Source organism: Giraffa tippelskirchi, chromosome 1, assembly GCF_054371585.1.
Source record: "Giraffa tippelskirchi isolate mGirTip1 chromosome 1, T2T-mGirTip1v1.2.pri, whole genome shotgun sequence".
Taxonomy (NCBI): domain Eukaryota; kingdom Metazoa; phylum Chordata; class Mammalia; order Artiodactyla; family Giraffidae; genus Giraffa; species Giraffa tippelskirchi.
In genome coordinates this window covers 108,238,872-108,259,523 of record NC_137275.1, presented here as the reverse complement: position 1 = coordinate 108,259,523, position 20,652 = coordinate 108,238,872, and the positions used below count along the sequence as shown (strand labels likewise).

Genomic DNA, 20,652 nt, shown 5'->3' with positions numbered 1-20,652 from the left:
ATAAATAAATATAAGAAAACAAAGGCAGAAAAAAAAGTGACTTTTGGAAAAACTCCTAGACCACCTGAGGAGGGAAACTGGTTGCCAGGAGAGTTGGGAATTTTCAGTTCCACCCCATCTTCCCCCTCTAGGAGGGCAGGATTATAGACTGAGTTTAATCATGGATGGCCAATAGTTTAATCAATCATTCCTAAGTTATGAAGCCTCAAAAAAAAAAAACAAAAAAAAAAACAGAAAAGGAAGGTTCAGAGAGCTTCTGGGCTCATGAACACCTGGAGGTGGTGGAAAAGTGGGGCGCTGGGAGAGCACAGGAAGTGCAGTGCACCTTCCCACTTATCTTGCCCAGTGCAACTCTTCCAATTTTTTCCTGAGTTACTGCCTTTTATAGTAAACTGGTCATCTGGAATTGTCTGAAGCAGAAGGCAGTCACGTAGGCCTGAGCCACTAGCCTGTGGAATCTGTCGGTATCTTTGGGTAGGGGTAGGGGTAAGTCACTCAGTCTTATCTCTTTTAAAAATTGAGTTAAAGGTAGGACACTCAGTTGATGTCAGAGAATTGCTTAATGATGTGTAAAAAACCTCACCAACATTGTAACTGAGGTCCTTATCCCTTTAGAGAAAATGAGACATGCCTATAAGTATGAGGAAGAAAGAGGTGAAGGGGCCAACAGTCCATAAGGGTGGCAAAATGATTACTTTAAATGGAAAATATTCATCATAGCAGATGCAGAAAGAACTCTTATTTGAATGTCATTATCAGAAAATACAGCTGCCAAATTCCCTCTCCCAGGGAATTTCCCATTTGAGCCAACACTCTTACAGGTGTAACTTTAGCAGTCAGAAAGAGAACCCTCATCAGGAAATTAATCTTCTAGAACCTTGTTCCTGACTTTCTCAGCCTTCAGAACTATGAGAAATAATTTGTTATTAAAGTCATCTAGTTTGTGATATTTTGTTATGATAGCCTGAGCAGGTTAATACAGTTTTATAAGCCAATGGTTCAAACTGACCTCATGCTGCTGCTGCTGCTAAGTCGCTTCAGTCGTGTCCAACTCTGTGTGACCCCATAGACGGCAGCCCACCAGGCTCCCCCATCCCTGGGATTCTCCAGGCAAGAATACTGGAGTGGGTTGCCACTGCCTTCTCCACAAACTGACCTCACAGACATGTGACTCTGTGGTCTTTACCAGGGAGGCATCTTTGTAGACAAATTACTCTAGACCATCAGACGGTAAAACCACGAGATTCTCTCTCCACCTTGATTTTATATCCTTAGGGTATGGTTTTAGAAATTAGCATTCTCTCTGGTTTTCTACCTGACATTTACATATTTGTTGGGTATGAGTCTAGAAGGGACCAACTGTGAGGTAGGGGACCTGAGACAAGGAACACATGAGCCTAATATTCTTACTGGCAGTTGCCAGCTTTCATGGGGTTGTCAAAATCCCAATTCTTTTTTACCTCATTATCTTTCTCATGCTGTGACTTCCAGTCTCATTATCATCCATCCAGGATTAGAGATTAGTGAGTCCTTGATTGAAGGCATCTTATTTTTGTGGAGGGCCCAGAGCTTCATTTTTGCTACCTTGCAGCAACTTAAATTTTTTTCTTCTAGGCTACCTTTAGGAACAACTTTGGCCACAGAGCAGATCCTTTGATTTAGAAAAGATTTTATATTTAAGAGAATTTCTATGCGTTTTCATCCTAAACAAACATCCTACTGGTACTTTTGGAAGGGTCAAATTAGGAACACAGACACGCACACACAAAGATATACATACGTGCACACACAAACACACACACAAGTAGTACAGGGCCATCCTAAAATACTCCCCTACAAAATTAAAAAGCAGAAGTCACTCAAACATTAGTGCCATTCCCTTTATACTTGGGACTTCACAGACCCTAAAATAACGGTATGAGGCTGAAAAAGGAACAGAGCTAATTGGAAACACACTGAATTTTTTTTTTTTCACCTGGATATGCTTTGGAGACCCCTATATGCTGTCTTCTTAGTTCCTCATCCAAATTTTAGTTTCCAGTTACACTAAGATTATTTATAAGGGCAAAAGAAAATCTTAGAAGTCTCCTCCACTAATACTGATGGAAGTCTCATGATAGTCACAATGAAAAAAAGAGCAGATCCAAAAAGATAAAGAGAAAGCAATCAAAGCCTACCACCACAAAAAAATTCACCAAACCACAAAGGAAGACAGTAAGAAAGGAAAAGAACCAAAGAACCACAAAACAGAAAGAAATCAACAACATGGCTGTATTAAGCCACTACTTGGATCAGTAATTATTTCAAAAGCAAATGGATTAAACTCACCAATAAAAAGACATAGAGGAAGAATGAATCAAAGAAATAAAATCAACTATTATGTTATCTCCAACGACCCACTTTAGACTTAAGCTGAAATAGAGGAAAGTAAAGGAATGGAAAAAATATTCTATATGAATTATAACCAAAAGAGAGGACTGACTATACTTACATCACACAAAATAGAATTTCAGTTGAAAATGGTCAAAACAGACAAAGAAGGTAATTACATAATGATAAAAGAGTCAATTTAATAGGAAGACACCAACAATTATATGCTGTTTGTCCTTTGGCTTTTTGGGACTTATCAATTAACATACACCTAGCTGGGAAAGATTGAGGGCAGGAGGAGAAGGGGACGACAGAGGATGAGATGGCTGGATGGCATCACCCACTTGATGGACATGGGTTTGGGTGGACTCAGTGAGTTGGTGATGGACAGGGAGGCCTGACGTGCTGTGGTTCATGGGGTTGCAGAGTCGGACACGACTGGGCAACTGAACTGAACTGACAATCTCCCGTGTTCTTTTCTCCTGTTGTAAAATAAAGGATATTTATTCTAGAAAATTGGGCAATAAAAAATTTTCTTATTTTGTAAATAAGAATGCAGATTCCCTCAACTAGAGATAACATCATTAATATTTAATCTTACTAAAAAACTATTTGAACATATGTATGTATTCTGTCTCTCATTTTTACATTTTAACCTTTATTGGTTATATATTTCAGTTCAGTTCAGTTGCTCAGACGTGACCGACTCTTTGCGACCCCATGAATCGCAGCACATTATATATTTGCATATTCTTAAAAAAAAAATCTCAGGACACAGGATCACACATTAAGTAATGAACTTCTGGTTTAAAGGGGTGCCTGACACGATGTCACCTCAAAAAACTGTATGGTGTTTGAGGATTAGATAGGAATGTGTTGATATTAATATTTGGATTTGAAAGATGTATTATGGAAAGTCACTTGAATTCAATATTAGTTTACAGTTCTTAAATGATATAATTAAGAAACAGTGAAATGCATGATTCTTAAGTACACTATTCAATAAATCGTAATAAATATATACATTTGTGTAACCCAAATCCTCTGTGCATGCTCAGTCACTGAGTTGTGTCCCAATTCTTCTGCAACCTTATGGCCTGTAGCCCGTGAGGCTCCTCTGTCCATGGAATTTTCCCAGCAAGAATACTGGAGTGGGTTGCCATTTCCTACTTCAGGGGGATCTTCCCCACCCAGGGATCAAACCTTCATCTCCTGCATTTCAGGGCGATTCTTTACAGCTAAGCCACCAGGGAAGCCAACACAAATCCTCTCTAGATCACAAAATATGAGCATTACCACAGAATATTCCTTTGTGTCCATTCCCAGATTCTACTCTGGAAAACCACTCCTAGAGGCAATTATTTTTTCATCATGGATTGGTTTTGTCAACAACAGAATTTTAAATAAGTCCATCTGTGCAAGCCCTCTTTCACTCACCATGTGGAGATTTGTCTGTGCTGTTTTATGTATTAGTATTTCTTCCCTTTTATTGATAAATGGTATTTCCTTGAATAAATATATTCCAATTCCATCACATTGTTTATCTAGTGTCTGTGGATAGATGCTTGGTCTATTTCCAGCTTTTGACAACTATGATTAAAATGGCTATGAAAGATTCATGGATAGTTAGGGAAACATCATGAATCGTAAGGGAAATTCGAATCAACACTGCAGTGAGATATCACCTCACACCAGTTAGGTTGGCTACTATGAAAAACTAAAAAACAAGTGCTGGTGAAGATGTGGAGAAACTGGAATGCTTATGCATTGTTGGTGAAAATATAAAATGGTGCCGCCTCTATGGTAAAAGTATGGCAGTTCCTCAAAAAAAAAAAAAAATAGAATTACCATATGATCCAGCAAGTCCATTTCTGAGTATATATACAAAGGAACTAACAGCAGAGTCTCAAAGAAATATTTACACACCCATGTTCATGAAAGCCTTATTCACAGTAAGAGGTAGAAGCAATCCAAGTGTCCATCAAGGGATAAAGGAATGAACACAATGTGGTTTACCCATACAGTGGACTATTACTCAGCTTTAAAAAGGAAGGAAGTTCTGGCACATACTATAATATGGATGAACCTTGAGGACATTGTGTTGAGTAAAATAAGCCAGTCACAGAAATACAACTACCATTTGATTCCACTTATATGAAGTAACCACAGTAGCCAAATTCACAGAAGCAAAAAATAGAATGGTGATTGTCAGGGATTGCAGGGAGGGGAAATGGGAAGTTGTTTCAGTTTTGCAAGGTGAAAAAATGCTGGATGAGGATATGTGGGTATACTTAATAGTATTGAAAAGTAAAGTGAAGGTGTTAGTCGATCAGTCATGTCTGACTCTTTGTGAACCCATGCACTGCAGCCCGCCAGGCTCCTCTGTCCATGGGATTCTCCAGGCAAGAATACTGGAGTGGCTTTCCATTTCCTTCTCCAGCGGATCTTCCCAACCCAGAGCTCTAACCGCAGTTTCCTGCATTGCAGGTAAATTCTTTACTGTCTGAGCCACCAGGGAAGCCCAGTAGTACTGAACTGTACACTTACAAACGGTTAACACAATAAATGTTATGATAATATGTATTTTTTAAAACAGACCATGACAAACTTAATTACCAATTTTTCTGTTAAGAATACTTAGCCAATGTCAAGTTACAAATATAGTCTCTTAGGCTTTTCTCAAGAACCTTCACTGGTTTAGTCTTCAGGAGTGGGTAATGATTTATTGCAAATTGATTTTTGAGTATGATATAGTATAGGGGTTCTTATGCCTTTGTCCCTGTGTTGATAGCCATTGTTTTATCACCATTTGTTCACTTATTTATTTTTGGTTGCACTGGCTCTTTTTCACTGCCTGGGCTTTCTTCAGTTGTGGTAAGTGGGGGTTACTCTGTTGTGATGCATGGGCTTCTCATTGCAGTGATTTCTCTTGTTGCAGAGCACAGGCTCTAGGCACACAGGCTTCAGTAGTTGCAGCACTCAAGGTTCAGTAGCTGTGGCTTGTGGGCTTTAGAGCTTGGGCTCAGTAGCTGTGGCGCATGGGCTTAGTTGCCCTGGGGCATGTGGAATCTTCCTGCACCAGGGATTGAACTGGTGTCCCCTGCATTGGCAGGCAGATTCTCATCCACTGTACCACCAGGGAAGTTCCATCACCGTTAGTTGAAATTAATTTGCTTACCTCACTGAATCGTTTTAACACATTGGTTAAAAATTAAGGAAACATACAAGTTTGGGGTCCATTTTATAGCCATCTATTCTGTTCTATTGATTTATACTTCTCAGCTACCTCCTTGGTTAGGTTTTAAATATATTAAATGTAAATAGCCTGAAAGAGGAAAGAAGTGGATTAGAGAAAAAGACACTAAGAGGGAGTTGATGTTTCTGGCTTGTTCTTGAGTGAACTAACCCCTGCTTCCATCTGCCCCACCCACCACTCTGGCTGCCTTTATCAAGGACTTCAATAATCAGAAATAACAGTCATGAGTGGGTGTGTGCTAAGTCACTTCATCGTTCCGACTCTTTGTGACCCTATGGACCACAGCTTGCTAGGTTCCTCTATTCATGGGATTTTCCAGGCAAGAATACTGGAGTGGTTTGCTCTTTCCTCCTCCAGGGGATCTTCCTGACCCAGGGATCGAACCTCAGTCTCTGGCACCTCCTGCATTGGCAGGCAGGTTCTTTACCACTAGCACCACCTGGGAAGCCCAATAATAGCCATAGACTCTTCAGCACTAAGAAGTCAGAGAGAACTGTTCCAAAAATAGGGCCAGAGTGAAAGCTTAGCGATTCTCCCAACTTTCTGATCAAAACAGCTTTCTCCCCCAGACTGGCCTTGGTCTTACACTGACTAGACTCTATTCCTTATCAGACAGTCAGCACCAGGCAGAGCACTGCGGGAAGCAGGGATGACACTGGTCGTGGGAGGCACCCCTCTCTCAAGCAGGTGCTGGCTCACGAGTGCGACAAGCCCTGTCATTGCTGGCTGAGTCCGATCCGGGCACAAGGGGGATGGGGTGGAATTACAGAGGAACCCGACCCCAGCTGATACCTCAGCACAGAGTAAAGGCAGACATCTCAAGTTACCCAGCCTGGGAAATGCACACCCATTTCACTGCAGATGCAGCACACCTGCTCCAGTCTACTGCCTTCTCTGCAGGGCGGACACAGCCCCCAGCTGATCCAGCCCCTCTCCGAGTACTAGCAAAGGATGCTGCACTGTTAACAGCTTCAGTCCCACCTACTTAGACCTGCCTGTCCTCAGCCTGGTGGGCCACAGTTTGACGCCGGTGGCCAGGGTCCTCTCTGAAGGTCACCAAGTGTGGAAAGGACAGCAGCACGCCAGGTGGCTGACTTTCCAGCCTTGACATGAAACCAGGTGCTGAAACTCAGCTCTGGGCTGCAGATGGGAACCACTAAGGCTGCAGCCTGAACCACAGGTGACGACCATGCCGGCAGTCTGGCCGCCTGCGGGCCTCTGTCCTGGTCACACAGCCGGCCTATGGTAGGACCTGATCTCCAGCTCCAGGCTTTCCAACACACCTCCCTCCCCAGCAACTCAAAATCTGAAGAGAGCTTCAGAAACCGCAGCCCTTCTTGGCTAAGGTCAATTGAGAGAGGGTTACTTCTGGCAAATCTCGTCCTCAACAAGTGGACTCCCAACTTTTCAACGGAGGGGGAGGGCTGAGTAACACCCTGCTGACCACGGCGAGGTCAAGTATCCCAGGACCCTGACACCATGTGGGGCGGCACTCGTCCATCCTGTCTTGCTCCATGCCGAACTTCCCTCCGTAGCCGTGCGAGGCTTTGGGTCCTGTTTTCAGCTCTTTCTCCTTGAGGGTCTGGTGTTCTTGAAACACATTCTCCTGCAGCTTGTGGATGCTTGGGAGGGAAGAGATGGAAGACGAACAAATCGGTCAGACAGCCAGCCAAGACATGCGTCTGTGCTTTCTGGGAGGACAGACAAGGACGTTATCTCTGCAATCTGTGAGGTTTCGTTCCCCGGAGGCTCCCCAGCCCGGCCTCCCTTGTGTTCACTTTACTGCACCTCCAGCTGCCCCCATCTACAGCAGTTCTCAGAGTCAGATGCAGGTTAATAGGAAAAAAAGTAAGTCTGAACACACACAGTGAGGCATCTCCAAGCCCCCTCAGAAGCTGGGGCTATGATGTGGACAGCATTCCACCACATGGAGGACAGCTCCTCGGGGTTCACCAGACACCTGACCCGGGAGAGCCAGCTGCATAAATGTCACCAGAGGCAAACGGGAGACAAAGCCAACAGGCTTGTCTCTGGCCACCTGATGCAAAGAGCTGACTCACTGGAAAAGTGATGCTGGGAAAACTGACGGCAGGAGGAGAAAGGGGTGGCAGAGGTTGAGACAGTTGGATGGCAGTACCAAGTCAATGGACATGAGTTTGAGCAAATTCCAGGAGACAGTGAAGGACAGGGAAGCCTTGCACGCTGTGGTCCATGGAGTCACAGAGTCAGACATAACTGAGCGACTGATCATCAAGATCTACAGAATTAATTTATCTTGCATAACTGAAACTTTATGCCAACTGCACAACAACTTCTCATTTTCCTCTCTCTCCAGCCTCTGACAACCACTGCTGTATTCTCTTCTTCTGTGAGAATCACTATTTTAGGTAGCTCATAAAAGTGTATGTATTTATATATGTACTACTGATATTTTAAGTACCTCTTTAAGTGCGTGCATTTTTGTCATTCTGTAATTGGCTTATCTCACCCTTATTATAACTTTTTGTGCTACATCTAAATTGTGACCATGAAAACATTAAAATCAGTTTCCACATGTTGCTTACAAGCAAAAAAAGAAAAAGTATATTGGATTACATCAAAATAAAATTTTTGTGTGGCAAAGGGTGCCATCAAAAAAGCGAAAAGACAACCCATAGAATGGGAGAAAATATTTGCAAATCATACATCTGATAAAGGAGAATATATAAAGAGAATACATACACTGAGAATATATAAAGAACTCTTACAATAAAATAATAAAAAGTCAAATACCTAAAAAAAAAGCTTTTAGACATTTCTCCAAAATAGGTATTTAAATGGAAAAATAAGCATAGGAAAAGATTTTTAATATCGTTAGTCACTAGGGAAATGCAGATCAAAACCACATGAAATACTACTTCATATTCACTAGTATAGCTATAACTATAAAGACAGATAATAGAAAGTGTCAATGATACCTGAAATATTGTTGGAACCCTCACATATTGTTAGTAAAAATATATACAGTACAGCTGCTCTGAAAAACAGATTTGCAGTTCCTCAAAAAGTTAAATGTAGAACTATCACATGACCCAGTAATTCTCTCCCAGGTATACACCCAAGAGAAATGAGAGCATGCATTCACACAAAAACTCTACATGAATATTCACAGCAGGAGAGTTGTCAAGTCAGAAAGTGGAAACAATTCAAATGAATAAACAAAATGTGGTATATACTTACAATGGAAATACTTCTACACGCTGCTAACATCAATGGCCACTGAAAACACTATGTTACGTGAAAAAAGCCCAGTCACAAAATCACATTGTATGAGTCCAATTATATGAAATGTCTAGAATAGGCAAACTGATAATGAGTCAATGAATGGTTATTTAAGCCTGGTTGGGGGGGGGGGGGGCCGGCAACTGTGTGAGAAGGAATGGAAACTGACTGCTAATGATTGAGTACTGAGTTTCTTTAGGGGAGATAAAAATGTTCTAAGGATGTGTAATATTGTTGGTAGGAATGTATGTAGCAACTGTGGAAAACAGTAGGGAACTATCATACTGTTTTTCCAAAAAACTAAAAATAGAAGTAACTATATGAATACAGAAATTCCACTCCTGGGTATGTATATGAAAAAAACAAAAACACTAATTCAAAAAGACACAGGCACCGATGTTCTCAGAAGCATTATTTACAATAGCCAAGATATGGAGGCAACCTAAGCGCCCATCAACATGTGAAAGGATAAAGATGTGGTACATACACATATACAATGGAGTACTCCTCAGCCATAAAAAGTGATTGTATCTTTCACTATTTGCAACAACATGGAGGATATTATGCTTAGTGAAATAAGTCAGAAAGACAAATACCATATATTATCACTCATATGTGAAATCTAAAAAATAAAGAGCAACCTAGTGAATATAACAAAAAGAAACAGACTCAGAAAACAAATTAGTGGTTACCAGTGGGGATAGAAGAGGGAGAGCAAAACGGGGGCAGGGATTATAAAATACAAATTTCTATATATGTAATGAATAAGTTACAAGCATAATGTTCAGCAAAGAGAATATAGCCAATATTTTATATTAGCTATAAATAAAGTATAAACTTTAAAAATTGTGAACCACTATTTGTACACCTAAAACTTATATAAGATTGTAAGTCAACTATACCTCAATTTTAAAAAAAGGTCTAAAATTAGATGGTGGTGATGGTTGCACAAACCTGTAGATACTTTAAAAAATTATATTCTTTAAATGGGTGAATTGTATAGTACATGAATTATCTTAATCAAGCTGTTTTAAAAATGCAGGGATACTGCCTCTGAGGAGCATACTGGTAGACCGAACACAGCTGAGGAAAGAATCTGAGCTTGAGGATATCTCAACAGAAATCTCAAAAACTGAAAAGTAAATAGAACAAAAACTGGGGGGAAAAAAGTCAGACTATCCAAGGAACATAAGATAACTACAAAAGGTGTAATGGAAACATCAGACGAAGAGAAAAACCAGAGGAACAGAAGAAATATCTGAATCAATAATAACTGGGGGGACTTCTCTGGTGGTCCAGGCATTAAGAATCCACCTTGCAATGCAGGGGATGGCGGTTCGATACCTGATTGGGGAACTAAGACCCCACATGCGGCATGACAACTAAGTCCATGTACCACAACTACTAAGCCACAACAGTGAGCTCACATGCCACAACTAAGATCTGAGGAAGTCAAAAATAAACAAATAATGACTAAAAATTTCACAAATTAATGTCAGACATCAAACCCCAAATATAGGAAGCTCAGAGAGTACCAAACAGGATACATATCAAAAAAGGGAAAAACTCAACTATACCTACACATATCATTTTCAAGCTATAGAAAATAAAAGTCCTGAAAGAAACCAGGAAAAAAAAAAAAACCTACTGTGGAACAAAGTTAAGAATTATATCCAACTTCTCAGAAAAAAGCAAGCAAAAAGAGAGTGAAGTAAAATATTTAAAGTATTGAAAGAAAGAAAACACCAATCCAGAATTCTGTACTTTACAAAATTAATCTTTCAAAAGTAAAGGAGAAATAAAGACTTTCTCAGAGAAACAAAAACTGAGGGAATTTGTTGCTAGTAGGCCTATCTTGCAAGAAACGTTAAAAAAAAAAATTCTTAGAGGAAAGGAAAATGACATAGGTCAAAAAATCAGATTTACCTAAAGAAAGGAAGAGCATCAAAGAAGGAATAAATAAAGGCAAAATAAAAATGAGGGATAATCACAGAAACAAAATGAAGGAAAGGAAGGAAAAAGGAAAAAAGCAACACTGCTTGATGGAAAAAGACAGTGTACAAGAAGTACTATGAATTAAAGCCATGCCAGGAAAAAGTAATTTTGTTAGAAATAAACCACAAAATGGATAAATTACATGCATGTAACCAACAGCCGGCAATCGCATATTCCCAACAAATCAGACATACCTACATCCCTGATGAAATTCTGGGGTCTATGTCCAGTGTCTACAAAATGTTGGCAGTAATCATTATGGGGATTTAAACTCTGTGTTCCCTAAAGAAAAAGTCAAAATTAAATTAATAGCTTTCACTCTGATGACAGATACATTAACTCGGAGCTTTATTTTTTATTATGAGGCCAAGCAAAATATAAGCTAACTGATAGATTTAAAAAATAAAAAACATCACTACTAAAATGATAGTTTACAATTCAGTTATCTACAGACATTAATAGCCAAGCATCAGAAGAGCATTTCATGAATAATTTTAAATGATATTTTATTTTACAATAAAAATGATCCCTCAATAACTGAAAAAAAATCTTGAACATAAATAAGTATTTAAAATCTTTTCAGGCAAAGGGCTGAAACATGAAAAGTTAAAAGATTTGAAAATTATTTACCTTAAGAAAAGTACTAGAATCTTTATAAATCTCTTCTTCATATGGCAAATTCTCTTCCTCCTGTTGCATTTCTAATTCATCCTTAAAAAAGGAAGATTAAGTAGATATTTTATGTTTAAGAGGAATCTTATGTATTATATCGTAAGTATTAAGACTCATAAATATTTTATTTCCCTAAGACGTAAATTTTTCAAATTACCATTAAAGTCAAACATTGAAGTCTTTGCTTTATCATTACCTGTAACTAGCTATGTTTATAATAAAAATTTCCTTTTCATTCTCAATAATAACTGTCTATAACTACTAATTCTGTTGACTAAGTTATCTATATTTACCTTAGATATAATACTTTAAATTATTAGAATTTAGCTTAAATCATGAAAGACAGGCCCACCAATGGGGCAATTTTACTTCTACTAGAGCAAACCAAAAGAAATCGCTATTTTATAGGTCAAAAATGTTAAAATATTAGGAAGTGTATATGCTTTAATCTAACATAATCACAAATATTTAAGTTATATATTAGAATACATCAAATGCAACCAACACACAATATTTTTGTTTCACAAAGATGGGTCCAACTCTTTGCGACCGCATGGACTGTAGCCTGCCAGGCCTCTCTGTCAGTGGGATTTCCTAGGCAAGAATACTGGAGTGGGTTGCCATTTTCCCCTCTAGGGGATCTTTCAAACCCAGGGATTGAACCCACATCTCTTATGTCTCCTGCACTGGCAGGCACATTCTTTACCACTAAGCCACCAGGGAAGCCCAACACACAACATAGTTTTTATGAAATTAGGTAATTATACTTAGAGATTTACTCAAACTATTTATTCTCATTTGTTAAATACAGCTGTATAACAATTAATTCGAAAAAATGGAGATAGGTTTTTTGCCCTTTACTTTTTTTTCACCTAAATAATGCAACTACAAGTTCAGAAGTTGGGTTTTTTTGCTTGGGCCTCTGTTAAAAATGCTTCTACACTGTCATCTAGCCCATGGATTCTCAAAATATTTTAATTGCACTACCCTATATTGTTAAGATGGAATAATACAACTCACAAAAGACAGTGTAGCCTCCTGAAAATTGATCCAATTATCCAATGTTACTGGTACATCTACCTCCTTGCTCTTATTTAAGAATGTTGTTGCCTAGAGCTTACTAGGCATTACGCTTAGTGCTTTACATACATCACCTGATGTAAATTGATATAAGTGGTGACATATATGCTACTGACGTTATTTAGTGTTTTGTTAAAATTCAACTTTTGTCAAATTTGTTTTCCTAAATAAGACTCTACAGATTGTAAGGACTTATTTTTCTCTTGCCCAAAACATTGCCCCATTCTCTACTCGCCTTGTATTCTTCCATCTTGTCTTCATCTGTCTCTCCTTCATCCTGATACTTACGTTTTGCGTTTGGAGCAGAGGTATCATAGGAAGCCCTGAAAATTAAAACTGAAATATCACTCACAAATACATAAGATGTATACATGCATCCATTAATATTAAAGAACAGTTTTAAAAAGACAGAACAAGACAAATTTTTCCTGACTAAACAGTATCCATTCACTTGGTTTATAAATTTTAAAAGTATCACAACCTGATTAATAACTTTGTACTTTATTTTTGAGAAATCAACCAAATGAGAAAATAAGTTTTTATAAGGTATGTATGGCAAAGAGAAATTTCTACATTACATACCATTCTAATCTGTCTTGAGTGAAATTGATGTTCTAATTGGTAACTACAATACTGAAAAATTCTAAATGCTTTATGAACTATCAAATGAGTATCACTTTTAGGGTAAAGTACTTTTTTTTAAATAAGGATTTTTAAAATAAAATTATATATGGTACATAAGCTAATTCTCAGTCTAACATTCCATTTTCTAACTAGTTCATAAATGAGAACTTATATTAAGAAAATAAGCATTTCATAACTCACAGACAATAAAAATCAATGTTTTCCAAATTGGTATGCTGATGCTTATCATAACAACATACTTGATACCTAAGATTATTGTTTATTAAAGCAATGATCCTTTTGCAAATATTAACATATCGCTTATAAAAAGCAATTATTCTACTGACCTGCAAGTTTCTCTTGTTTCAGCAATTTCTCTCTGCTCATCTTTGCTATTTAACACAGCACCAATGCTGTCGGCACTTTCAGCTCCCAACTGAGAAAAGGCAAAAATCAAAATTAGAACACAATGCGCTGAATATCCTTTCTAGCCATCTGTAGCAGCATTTAATACATCAAATATTAAAAAAAAAAAAAGAAAGAAAGAACTATCCCTAACTACCATAGCAAGCAAATGGACTATTGACCTTGCAGGAAAAACAGAAGTACCTTGAAACAAAACCACGTTATTTAAGAATGATTTGGACAGCTGAAAAGTATTTTATGCTTTAAGTTATATCAGTATAACTTATAGTTATATCAGTATATCAAAACAATTAACTTGAGCCAATCTTCTTTTAAAGTAAATAATAAAACACGTAGTAGTAATAGTAACAAAAAAAAGCAGCTAACAGTGTTTATAGTTTGATAGGCATTATGTTAAACACTTTTCATCCATCTGTGTACCATTCCTTATTTATTTTATATGGTACATATACTTCATGTGCTATACCTTATTTATCCCATATTGTAATAAATACCTATTTGGTTTTATTCAAACCAAGTCTTTATATAATGATTACAAGCACAATACTAAACTTTCCAAATACCTGAAAAATAGTTATGCAAATTATGGCTGGCAGTTGGGGAAATTTTGCAAAATACAAATGCAAACAAATCACTAGTTGAGATAAGTCTGGCTACAAACTGTGGCATCAATTCACAGAAAAATTAAAAACCAAACCAAAGGTATAGAAAGCAATTTATAGGCCATGAGGAATCACTTAACATTTTTAAGCACAATAAGAGCATGAGGAAGTCTGCATTAAATAGCCCCTTGAGCTCAAAAAAGGTGAGAAAGCATACAATACTAGCGCCCAGTCATTATTAAACAATTTTTATTAAACAATTATATTAATTTCCACTGCCTCTTTAGACTATTCCATGACTCCCCTAAAGTTTCCCCACTGATAAATCTCTTCTAATATATTAACTGTTCTGATATTTTAATTCTTCCATAAAATTTTCCTGATCCCTCCTCTGTTTTGTCAGAAAACACATCTACTTCCTGTAGGGGAAATGCTTTTTAACCTTCTTCCCATGAAAGCGACTGACTCCACTCCCTTCAGTTCTCAGATAAACACAAGTCACTTTCTCAGAGAGTTCTTCTATGAACACTAGAGAGAGAATAGGTAGTCTCCTTCCATTTTTCCCTTACCTCCTCATTTTCTCATTCAGATAAAAATACAAACTAATTTTGTTTTACTTTTGTTTATTCCCTATTTATATTATTTTATATTTGTACACCTCAATTATTTTATGTTTACTTTTGTCTACTTCTCCCCCCATTGAATTGTTAGCTCACTGAGGAAGAACTCTGTCCTGTTGATATCTATATGTTCAGGAGCTATTATAAAGTCTGACTTATAATAGATGCTCAATAAATATGTGAATAAACCAATGAGATTTCTTGCCAAGGCCTAAATTAGAATACGATGTTTTATAAGACAAACGCTTTAGATCAAATTGTGCTTACATACATAATCATCTTGTGTTCCAACATTTTTTTTTTTTTAATTGTGGAATGACTGGAGTAATTAAATAGACTTTCCATCGTGGGTGGGTGGGTGTGTGCGTGCTCAGTTGTGTCCAATTCTTTGTGATTCCCCCTTGACTGCAGCCCACCAGGCTACTCTGTCCATGGAATTTTCCAAGCAAGAATACTGGAGTGGGTTGCCATTTCCACTGTGGTAGCACTAAATATATTATTTGAATAATTATGACAATTTGGTATCCTTTGGAAGTATATTAATTTTTAAAAACAAAGCTACAAGCTAAAAAGCAGGTGTAAATTACTGGTGGCAGCATCAATGGCCACAATCATAGTTTGTGCCTATACACTGCACCTGATATCTTCATCCAGCAGCCAAAAGCAAATCAAGCAAATTATATACGTTGAGTTGTGCTCTACTTTGAAGTTCATGAATCAACAAAAACTTATTAAAAAACTTATTAAAAACTAACTTTGGGTAAGAAACAGAGTTAGGGTAGAAGATTAACCCAACTGGAATTGTATTTATGAGTTAGTGATGTACAGTAGTGGACCCAACATTCAGGACAACAGACACACAGAGAGAGAAAAGCCTAAACCAGGGAGTTCCAGACCAAGTTTCATCACAAAGTTCTGACCACGGCTGTGCCATAAAGGATAGAAACCAGAAAGAAAGGACACTTCTTAAAAATTATAAAGTCTATTATATTACACAAATAACTTTCTGGAGAGCAACCAGTCTTGTTCACATAGTAAGTGAAAAAAAAAGGCTGCTGGTAAAGTGGAAGTCTACCATTGATGATATTGGCCATCCTCACCCAGGTGGAATGGTTTCTAACCAGTTATACCAAGAAGGAGCCAGGTGTATTGAAAAGAGCACAGAGAGGCCTAACACTGAAGCTGGCAAACTTAAGTTTTGTCACCTTCAGCGTGTAAGGGAAATTCTTTGAGCTTTATTTTCTTCATCTATAAGACCCAGATAGCATCTGACTTGTATGATAAAATATAACATATGTAAAAGTTTGTCAAGTTCTTTGACACATACAAGGGACTTAATAAACAGTAGCCATTAGTAAATGCTGTACACTATGTAAGTTATCTAATGGTAGGATAACCTATTATTCATAGCTGAGTTACCAACATCTACAAGAGTTCCTGGTACATAGTAAGACATTCAAGAAATAATTCCTTATGTATGTATTTTGAGTCAAATATAGGTCTGAATTCAAAACTTAAGTGTAAAAATCTTACTTGGTTGTAATAAAGAGCCACTGGATATTTTCAAACATAACATGATAAAAGCAATTGGGATAAAGAAGGCTTGAAAAAGATATCTGATTTGTCAAAAAATCATAATGTCAGAGGCACAGAAACAGATCTGATTCCAAACACCCATTTTTTTTTTTTTTGGCTTACACCACGGGACTTAAGGGATCTGAGTTCCCAAACCAGGGATTGAACCCAGGCCACAGCCATGAAATCGCAGAGTCCTAACCACTGGACCAACAGAGAAGTCCCTAAACACCGACATTTTAAACGCTATACCATAAATCTTTTCATGTCATAAAAGAAGCTATATCTTTGATTTTCATTTACTAAAGCCAAGACTTAAAACAGAAAAAAATTACTATTTTTGAATAACTATTAAGATTCCTCATTAAAGCTTATGAGCATTTCCCCCATCACTTTTACTGACCCGAGGGGTAGAAAGGAAAACACAGCCTCTGACTTTAAGCAAAGATGTGCATGTGCATTTTCTGCACGTGTACTCTACTAATCAGCACGTGTCAACTTACACACAAGAAGCAGTGAAGATAAGCTTTGGACAGACAAACCTGGGTTCAACTTACTGGCCTAGCGGTTAACGACTCGGGGGAAAAGTTAGTTAACCACCGGCGCCTGTGTTTCATTATGTGAAGATAATACTACCCCTTTCAGAGATTTGTTGTGACTGATAAAAGAATTCAAACGTTTAGCTGTGGGTAATGACGAGGATACGGTACACAGCACAGTCGACTGCAACACCCATGATGCAGAACCTAAAATTTACACTCAGGCTACTTCCAATGAGGCCTTTAGATATTATCCCAGAAAAAAACACTGTAAACCTATTTCACAATGAAGCCACAATCTCATGAATCAGGCGCTGATACGAGAAAACCAAGACACAAACGACTACTTAAAAAGTGAAGAGAAACTGAGGGGATAACGAGTCCCCTTTCCTCGCGTGAACCGCGATAACTTATACACAAACACCCAAGTTTTGTATCCTCGTCACTGAGCACTGTGCCAGACACCTAGCGGGCATTCCATAAATGATGCTGAAGACCACGCGTGGCGGTCGGTTTAGCACCACCACAAAGACCACAACATGAAAGGGGAACGATTCGGGGCACAGAGGGTAGGCAGGTCCCAGCATTAAAGTCTTGAGACCAGAAAGGGATGCCCCGTGGCAGATGAGGAGGCGGAAAAGCGAGGCGAAAAGGACGGGGAACGCCGCGCACGCGTATTCGCGACCCCTCCCTGGGCCGCGGACCTGCTGCGCGAGAAGCTGTCGACGTAACTTCTGCCGCTCCCGGATCTCCTGCAAGCGGCTGTCCATGTCCCGACTTGTTTTCCACTACCTCGAAAATTGGCAATTAGCGGATGAATCCTTGTCCCAATTTCTCTTCGGAATCTGTGGAACACAAAATTTTCCAGCCGCTTCAGGAGGCGGGTACCCAATACCCTCTCCTCAGTAGGCCTTTCCGGCGCGGCCGGAATTTTGCGCCACGGGACCCGGAAGTCCCGCCTCCTCCTGGACGCCCGCGATTTGACGCCATTTAGCAGAGGCCCAATGAGTGTCCTGCGGCGCAGGGGGCGTCACGGAAGGTGTCCGCCCTTCCGAGAGCGCGGGCTGTCAGAATGGTGCGCGGGCTGTCAGAATGGTGCGGGCAGGTGGCCTGGCTTCTCACTGTCCTCTCCTGGGACTGCAGCCTTCCTAGGTCTGTTAGCACTGTTTCCGAGTTGTGGGTCGTATTGTCGATTCCCTTTTTCAATAATTCCCCAGTTGCCAGTGCTGACGTTTTAAAAATTGCTGGGTACCAGGTTTTTTGCTAAAAGCACAGGCTCGAGTCCGATTGCCGGGTTTAAACCTGGGACTGTCCTTTACTAGCTGAATGGCCTTGGCTAGTTAATCACCCTCTTGTGCCTCTGGTTTTCTCATTTGTACAGTAGGAGTGATAAGAGTGGCTACTTCACAGAGTTGAAGATTGAAAAAATAAACAGCTAAAAGCATACCACCATGGAGATGTTTGAGATTTTTATTATTATATTTCCCTTTAGATAGGGAACAACAATGCATGAGACATAAGAGACACGGGTTTGATCCCTGAGTCAGGAATATCCCCTGAGGAGGGCACAGCAACCCACTCCGGTATTCTTGCCTGGAGAATCCCATGGACAGAGAAACATGACAGGCTACAGTCCATAGGGTCACAGAGAGTTGGACACGACTGAAGCGACTTAGCACTGCACAACACAGGGAACAGTCACTGCATATGCTCATGCTCTTCACAACTCACTAACCCTTGAGAAGTTTCCTGTTTTACCAGAATGCATTCTTAAGGATTCTTTTGTTTAAGGAAGTGAATGTGTAATAAGTGGCTCAGACAGTGAAGAAACTGCTTGCAATGCAGGAGACCTGGGTTCGACCTCTGGGTCAGGAAGATCCCCTGGAGAAAGGAATGGCAATCCACTCCAGTATTCTTGTGTGGAAAATCCCATGGACAGAGAAGCCTGGCAGGCTACAGTCCATGGGATCGCAAAGAGTTGGACAGGGCTGAGCGACTAATACTTTCACTTTGACTTTTTTGTCCTCTATTACAAGTTAATCACTAAAGGGATGCTGTCTGTAAGCTTAAATTATACATAAATGGCCCATCTCTGGGAACTCTGTTTTCCAGGAAATGCACATTACGCTAAAATCCTTCTCATAGGAAACATCCTGACCATACCCACCTGTGAATCACTGCCAGGAGAAAGAGATTAACACATCCCCCTCCAGAGGCTGATAGGAAACAAAGTGTTTGACTTTACTCCCTCCACTTTTACTATAAAAAGAGCCTAAATTCTAACTCAGGCAAGATGGTTCTTTGGGGTATGAGCCCACTCTCTTCTTGCTTAACTGACTTTCCAAAGGAAGTCATTATTTCTTGTCCCAACAACTTGCCTCTTGATTACTGGCCTTTTGTGCAGCAAGCAGTATGAGCTTAGACTTGATAACAGATGGGTCAAAGGAAAATAAGTCTTGGTTGTATTCTAGAGGTCAGATGCTAGGGGGCCCCTTTTTTGTGCCTGTGCAGTTGTCTTAGCTGGAAATAACCCTGAGATATAAAAACAAATAGCCTACTGAAATAACCTGCTTGTAGCAGGGGGCTCCGTGATGCTCCTCTCTTTATAGGAAGGCAACAAAGACTGAAGTCTTAAGTTATTACCATCATACATCATATTCTCATCTTATTCCAAATTCAAAGTACTAGCAGAATTCGACTAAGAAAGTCATGTGGCTGCATGTTTAATTGGAAATTGTGGCAAGTACTTAGTGACATTAGTAACAAGTCTGTATTCTTCAAGGGGGGATTTACTTTTTGAAAATAGTATTAAATCCTGCAGATCAAAAGCAAGTGGTCCCGGCTAGGCCAAAAGGGCTAAACTCAGTAACAGGTGGGTCATAGTAAAACATTTCCTTGGTTCACGTTCTAGAGGTCAGATGCTAGGGGTCCCTTTTTTGTGTTTGTTCATTTGTCTTAGCTGGAAATAACCAGTACTAGACTCTACCAGTTGTCACGTATTTCTCAATAAGTAGCTCTGAAAAGCAGTTTCAAAAAAGGAGTCCTAAAAATCCTTTGAGTAATGGCAGCACTACTTGAAAAAGTATGCTGACTTCCAAGGGCCCTGAACTATAAAAGACAATACTAACTTGAACTTAAAAATTAGCTGCATCACTTGCCAGTCATGTGAGTACTGATTTGAACTTTTATTGATCAGTGATGTAAATAGACATTTTGTTCACTCAAATATGCATTGATATTTATTGAGCATTTTACTACCACATCAGCACACCTGTAGAGTACTGTACATGTGCATCAGTAATATTTCTTCATTACGACAAAATAAGGGCCACTAGGGAATGTGTGTGGCAGGAGTGGGGGGAGAAGAAATTTGTAAATTCCCCAAATATAATTCATATTCTTTGAAAAAGCAATTTTACTTGTAGACACTTATTTTAAGGAAGTAATGAGAGATGCAGGCTTCCCAGGTGGCTCACTGGTAAAGAATCCACCTGCCAATGCAGATGTGGGTTCAGTTCCTGGATTGGGAAGCTCCCCTGGGTGAGGGAATGGCAACCCCTCTAGTCTTTTTGCCAGGAGAATCCTGTGGACAGAGGAGCCTGGCGGGCTACAGTCCATGGGGTCACAAAAGA

At 39.2% G+C, this 20,652-nt stretch overlaps 1 protein-coding gene across 12 annotated transcripts in view; it reads right to left on the bottom strand.

Moving 5' to 3' along the window:
* Positions 1–17,946, bottom strand: part of LOC145506495 (N(6)-adenosine-methyltransferase non-catalytic subunit METTL14-like) — an 87,795-nt gene extending 69,849 nt beyond the window's left edge. For 7 of the 12 annotated variants that reach the window (XR_014053995.1, XR_014053996.1, XR_014053994.1 and 4 more), the window contains exons 1-5: positions 17,725–17,946; positions 13,606–13,694; positions 12,870–12,957; positions 11,513–11,593; positions 11,077–11,164 (exon numbers count right to left, since the gene is read on the bottom strand). Coding sequence is in view for 6 of the 12 variants with exons in the window: in XM_081491380.1 (XP_081347506.1) it covers positions 11,077–11,164; positions 11,513–11,593; positions 12,870–12,957; positions 13,606–13,694; positions 17,725–17,790 (412 nt within the window). In the remaining 6 variants the exon portion in view is untranslated. Of the gene's footprint in view, positions 1–1,460; positions 1,652–2,253; positions 2,853–4,936; positions 7,318–11,076; positions 11,165–11,512; positions 11,594–12,869; positions 12,958–13,605; positions 13,695–17,724 lie in introns of those variants that run through there. The other 5 variants (XR_014053989.1, XR_014053986.1, XM_081491334.1 and 2 more) reach the window with 4 other exon arrangements.
* Between the last annotated feature and the right edge of the window lie 2,706 nt (positions 17,947–20,652).